The 6,611-nt window shown below is 39.5% G+C and overlaps 1 protein-coding gene across 1 annotated transcript in view; it reads left to right on the top strand.

Moving 5' to 3' along the window:
* Positions 1 to 1,178: 1,178 nt before the first annotated feature.
* ADAM28 (ADAM metallopeptidase domain 28) overlaps positions 1,179 to 6,611 on the top strand; it is a 12,894-nt gene continuing 7,461 nt past the window's right edge. Inside the window, exon 1 of the mRNA XM_008056673.1 lies at positions 1,179 to 1,314. Within this exon, the coding sequence (XP_008054864.1) occupies positions 1,179 to 1,314 (136 nt within the window). The remainder of the gene's footprint in view (positions 1,315 to 6,611) is intronic.

Raw genomic sequence — 6,611 nt, 5'->3', positions numbered from 1 at the left:
TTATTCTTGGTTGAAATTGTTTCTCTTTTAGAACTTTGAAGATAGGGCTCCAGGCTCTCCTGGCCTGAAGGGTTTCTGTGGATAAATCTGCTGCTATTCTAATTGGTTTTCCCTGGTAGATAGTCTGGCCTTTTTCTCTTGCTGACTTTAGGATTTTTCCTTTCATAGTTACTTTGTTTAGGTAAATTATTATGTGTCTGGGAGTTGGTCTTCTCGTTTGTTGTCTTGCAGGGGTTCTTTGAATCTCTTGTGTTTGAATTTTTTCATCCATAATGAGATAAGGGAAGTTTTCTTGAATGATTTCATGAAATGTTTGTTCCAGTGTGGCTTCTGTTTCTCTTTCTGCCTCAAGAAGCCCAATTATTCTTAGGTTTGGTCTCTTGAAGTGATCATTCATCTCTTGCAGGTTTTGTTCTGTCTTTTTGAGCTTCTTTTCTATGCTTTTGACAGTTTGGGTTAGTTCTGTGTTTTGGTCTTCGAGCTCTGAGATTCTTTCTTCACCTTGGCTGATTCTGCTTTCCATGCTTATTAGTCTTTTGTTCATTTCCATCACAGTATTCTTTACTGCTGTCATTTCTGACAACAGCTCCTTCCTATTTTCTTCTTGTCTCTCCTCAATTTTTTTAATTCTCTCCATTAATGTCTTGATGTCTGGGTTTGTTGCATATAACCAGTCATTCTGGGGACTCTTCATTGTCTGTGTTCTAGAATCTGTTTTCTCAGTGTCTGATTTCCCAGGGGCCTGTGTAGGACCTATATTCTTTTGGTTTTTCTTCATTTGTGCGGTTTTCCCCCCTCTCTACTTTTTCCTTCCCTCCATGTCACCATCCTCTTTAATTCTGTTATTCAGGGGTAAAGGGATTGGTTTTACTTCTGTTTGTTCAATCTCCTATTCTTTATGTATGTCCTCTTACTTTGTTCAATTCTGAAGTTGCACTGTAGGTTGGAGGTGGTCCTTTTTGCAGTTTTGAGATGTATTTAAGGGGAGAGCTTTGATTCAAAATCTGTCTGCAGGTCCTGGTATTCGCTGACAGGCGTGTGGATAATGTGGAACCCACTTCCCACTGTCCTGGAATCTGTCCGTGCAGTGGGGCTGTAGGTTTACTCCCTTGAATCGCCAGCAGGTGGTGCTATTTCATCTGCTCGCCCCAGAGGGGGTGGGGCCGGACAGGAACAAGATGGCTGTCTGCCTCCAAGCAGGCAACAGGAGCCCCACGCTGGGCAGGCAGGACAGTCTTGGATGCAGGATAGGTGGCAGCGATCCCAGCAGATCTTCCCTGAAGCGGTTCGTTGTGGATCTCCTCGGGCCATGTGGTGCGATATGCTACCCCTCCCAGAGGCCACAGCAGCGGTGGCGCCGGCGACGGCAGCGGCAGTGGCGGTGGGGGGAGGGGCGGCGGCAGCAGGACCGTTTGGAATGCAGTCAAAACTGTCCAGTTGTTCCGTTGGCAGCGGCCGAGCTCTGTCTGTAGAGCAGGCTGTGATGCTGGGGTCCCCAGCCCCCCGGGTTGAGAGTCAGAGACCCACTGCAGATCTCCCTTGCAGAGGGCTTCAGATGCCGGGTTGCCCTGTCGCCATCTTGCCGCGTCTCAAAAGATATTTTTATTAACATTTAGTTTAATTTTTTTTTACTTCCCATTTGTTTTCTTCTTGACCCTTGATAACATATATGTATATGTATATTTTTATTTTTAAAAAATTAATATTTAGCATAGTTACATATTGATCAGCAAACATACTATGTTAAAAGTGTGTTAGGCCTGGTTTGATGATTCAGCCTATATTCCCAGAACTTTGGGAGGCCAAGGCAAGTGGATTGCCTGAGCCCACAGGTTTGAAACCAGTCTGGAAAACTGGCCAGACCTCATCTCTACAGTAAATAAAAACAAAAATCAGCCGAGCATGGTAGCACATGCCTGTAGTTCCAGCTACTTGGAAGGCAGAGGTGGAAGGATTGCCAGAGCCCAATAGGTCGATGCTGGGATGGCCGTGAGTGTGCCACCACACTCCTGCCTGGGCAATGGAGGGAGATTCTGACTAAAAAAAAAAGTTAAAATATTTATGTTTATTCTGTCTGTGCAAGCACACACAAACGTATTCTGCAGTTGTGTTCTGCAATATTCTCCAGATATTTTGTATGCAAAGTCTGTGAATTGGCTGTATATAAATTAATCCTAACTGACATTTTGTTTGTTCTACCAATTACTGTGCCAAGAGTGTTAAAATCCCCCACCATAATCATGAATGTAGTTAGTACTTATTTGGTTCTATCACTACTTGTGTATTCTGACAGTATGTTATTACATAATACAAGTTTAGAATTGTTACATCTTCTCAATGAATTAATACTTTGTTGTTATGAAATGACCCAGTGCATATCTAATACTTCCTCTTACCTTTTAAAGTCTATAGTTTGCTGGGTGCAGTGGCTCAGGCCTGTAATCCTAGTATTTTTGGGAGGTGGAGGCAAGAGGATTGCCTGAGCCCAGGACTTTGAGACCATACTGGGCAACTTTGGGAGATTTCATCTCTACAATAAAATAAACAATGTGGAAAGTATCATACTTCCAGACTTTATACTTTACTATAATGTTACAATAATCAAAACAGCCTGGTAGTGGTACAAGAATAGACGTATAGACCAATGGAACAGGATAGAGATTCCAGTAGCAAAATCTCAATGTCTTAACCATCTTGTCTAGTTGACACAGCCTCCACCAACAATCACTGGGCAGAGGAGAATCTATTCAGTAAATGATGCTGGGAAAACTGGCTGACCACAGGCAGAAGATTGAAACAGGACCCCTTTTGATCACCATGCATAAAAATCAACTCTAAATAAATCAAAAACCTAAATGTAAAACCTCAAACTATAAGAATCTTAGAAAATGCAGGGGATACCCTTATGGAAATCAGAGCAGACAACCAACTCCTGATCAAAACCCCAGATATCCATGTCATAAGAGAGAAGATAGATAAGTGGGACCTCATCAACCTAAAAAGCTTCTGCAAAGCCAAGGAAACCATCAAGAGAGCAGGGAGACCGCCCACAGAATGAGATAAGATATTTGCCAACTATATATCTGGAATCTCAATTCTATTCCATTGATCTATATCCCTGTTCCTATACCAATATCAAGCTGTTTTGATGATTGTAGCTTTATAGTAAAGTTTGAAGTCTGGTAATGGAATACCACCTGCTTTTTTTTTTTTTTTTTTTTTTTCCTGAAGATTGTTCTGGCTATTCTTGGTCATTTGTGTTTCCGTATGAATTCCTGTGTTGTTTTTTCTCGGTCTGAGAAGAATGTTGCTGGAATTTGATGGGTATTGCATTAAATCTGTAGATTGCCTTAGGTATTATGGACATCTTAACAATGTTGATTCTTCCAATCCATGAGCATGGGTTATTTTTCCACTTGTTTGTGTCATCTTTGATTTCTTTGAGCAGAGTTTTGTATTTCATTGTAAAGGTCTTTCATGTCTCTGGTTAGGAAGATGCCAACGTATTTCATTTTTTGTGGCTATTGTGAATGGAATTGTGCTTTTTATTTGGGTTTCCGTTTATTTATTATTGGTGTAAAGAAATGCGATTGTCTTTTGTACATTTATTTTATATCCTGAGACTTTGCCAAAGGTCTTTATCAGTGTAAGGAGGTTTTTGACAGATTCTCTTGGGTTTTTAAGGTACACAATCATATCATCTGCAAAGAGAGATAACTTGACTTCCTCTTTTCCTGTTTGGATATCCCTGATTGCCTTCTCTTCTCTGATTGCTCTAGCCAGGAATTCCAATACTATATTGAACAGGAGGAGAGAGAGTGGGTATCCTTGTCTTGTTCTAGTTTTCATGGGAAATGGTTCCAATTTTTGTCCATTTAGGAGTATGTTGACTGTTGGTTTCTTGTAGATGGCTTTTACTATTTTGAGGTATGTTCCCCATATGCCTAGATGTTCGAGGGTTTTTATCAAGAAGAGGTGCTGGATTTTATCAAAAGCTTTTTCTGCATCTAATGATATAATCATGTGGTTTTTGTTTTTACATCTGTTGATGTATTTAATTACATTTATGGTTTTATGAATGTTGAACCAGCCTTGCATCCCAGGGATGAAGCCTACTTGGTCATGATGGATGATTTTTGAGATATGTTGTTGAATCTAGTTTGTTAGGATCTTGTTGAGAATTTTAGCATCTATGTTCATCAAAGATATTGGCCTGTAGTTTTCTTTCTTTCTTGGGTCTTTACCTGGCTTGGGTATCAATGTGATGTTAGCTTTGTATAATGATTATGGGGAGAGTTCCATCTTTCTTAATCACCTGGAATACCTTCAGTAGGATTGGTATCGGCTCCTTCTTAAATGTCTTGTAGAATTCTGCTAGTAAGCCATCTGGACCCGGGCTTTTATTTGTAGGTAGTTTTCTTATTACGTAGTCAATTTCTTTGATTGTTACTGGTCTATTTAGGGTCTCAATTTCTTTTGTTCAACCTAGGCTGGTTGTGTGATGACAGAAAGTCCTCCATTTCCAAAAGGTTTTCAAGTTTGTTTTCATACAAGTGTACATAGTAGTCTCTAATGGTCTTTTGTATTTCTTCGGGGCCAGATGTGACTTCATCTTTTGTGTTTCTGATTGTGCTTATTTGGGTTTTTTCTCTCTTTTTCTTGGTCAGTCTAGCTAAGGGACCATCGATCTTGTTTATCCTTTCAAAGAAGCAGCTTTTTGTTTCATTGATTTTTTTGTATAATCTTTTTGTCTTCTAAGTCCTGGATTTGGGCTTTTATGTTGGTGATCTGGATTTTTCTGCTGAAATTAGGGGTCTTGTGGTGTTTCTTTTCCAGCTTCCTTAGGTGGCTTGTTAGGCTGTAATTTGTGTTCCTTCCATTTTCTTCATGTGCATTTGTAGGGATATAAATTCCCCTGTTACTACAGCTTTCATGGCATCCCAGATATTTTGGTAAGATGTTTCTTCATTTTCTTTTGTTTCCAGGTATCTTTTCATCTCTGTTTTGATTTCATCATTGACCCAGGAGTTGTTTAGCATCATGCTGTTTAGTGTTCATGTCTTTGTGGGTTTTGGGGACCTAGTTGGTGTTAATGTTTATTTTTATTCCACTGTGGTCCAAGAGGTGCATGGTAAAATTTTGGTCCTTTTAAATTTGCTTACGCTTGATTTATGGCCAAGTATGTGGTCGATCTTAGAGTATGTTCATGTGGTGATGAGTAGAATGTGTATTCTGTGGTGTTTGGATGGAGTGTTCTGTAGGTATCGATTAAGTCCATTTGCTCAAGAGTCACGTTGAGGTTCTGGATATCATTGCTGATTTTTTGTCTTGATGATCTGTCTAGTGTTGTGAGTGGGGTATTAAATTCCCCAGTTATGATGGTGTTAGAGTCAATATCTTTCTTTAGTTTTCCTACAAGCTACTTTATGAATGTTGGCGCTCCTATGTTGGGTGCATATATGTTTAGGATAGATATTTCTTTTTGATGGAGTGAGCCTTTTATCATTATGCAGTGGCCCTCTGTATCTTTTTAAATTTTTGATATCTTAAATGGTATTTTGTCTGAAATTAGGATCCCGACTCCTCCTTTCTTTTGTGTTCCATTTGCCTGAAAATTTGTTTCCCATCCTCTTACTTCGAGTCTGTGCCTGTCCTTTCTAGTGAGATGGGTCTCTTGAAGGCAGTATATTGTTACCTGGTGGTATTTTATCCATTTTGCCATTCTATGCCTTTTCAGTCGTGCATTTAGTCCATTCACATTCAGGCTAATTATTGAAATGTGAGAGTTCGTCCCTATCATAGAGTTCCTATAGAGTTGTTGTTCTTCCACTTAGTTTTTTGTCTTTCTTTTGGTTTTGGGGTTGGTTCATGTGTATTTTATTCTTTTTCCTGTACTCTTGTGAAGAATGTTGTTCTTTTTTCCTTTTCTTCTGTGTTTAGTACTTTCTTAAGCGTTTCATGTAGAGGTGGTTGGTGGCAGAGTAAGTTCTTAGGCATTGGATATCTGGGAACGATTTTAATTCTCCCTCCCTGTTGAAGCTTAACTTTTCTGGGTATGTTATTCTTGGTTGAAATTGTTTATCTTTTAGGACTTTGAAGATAGGGCTCCAAGCTCTCCTAGCCTGCAGGGTTTCTGTAGATAAATCTGCTGCTATTCTAATTGGTCTTTCGTGGTAGGTGATCTGGCCTTTTTCTCGTGCTGCCTTTAGGATTTTTTCTTTTATACCTACTTTGTTTAAGCAAATTATTATGTGTCTAGGGGTTGGTTTTCTCATTTGTTGTCTTGCAGGGGTTCTCTGAATCTCTTGTGTTTGAATTTTTGCTTCACTGATTAGATAAGGGAAGTTTTCTTGAATAATCTCATGAAAAGTTTGTTCCAGTGTGGTCTCTGTCTCTCTTTCTGTCTCAGGAAGGCCAATTACTCTTAGGTTCGGTCTCTTGAAGTAATCGCTCATCTCTTGAAGGTTTTTCTCTCTTTTTGAGCTTCTTTTCTGTGTTTTTACCAGTTTGGGTTAGTTCTATATTTTGGTCCTCAAGCTCTGAGATTCTTTCTTCTGCTTGGGGAAATTCTGCTTTCCATGCTTATCAGTTAGTTATTTATTTCATTCACA

The sequence above is a fragment of the Carlito syrichta genome, unplaced genomic scaffold (assembly GCF_000164805.1).
Source record: "Carlito syrichta isolate Samal-C Ts95f unplaced genomic scaffold, Tarsius_syrichta-2.0.1 Scaffold302439, whole genome shotgun sequence".
In the NCBI taxonomy this organism is placed as follows: Eukaryota; Metazoa; Chordata; class Mammalia; order Primates; family Tarsiidae; genus Carlito; species Carlito syrichta.
This window is presented reverse-complemented; position numbering and strand designations above follow the sequence as displayed.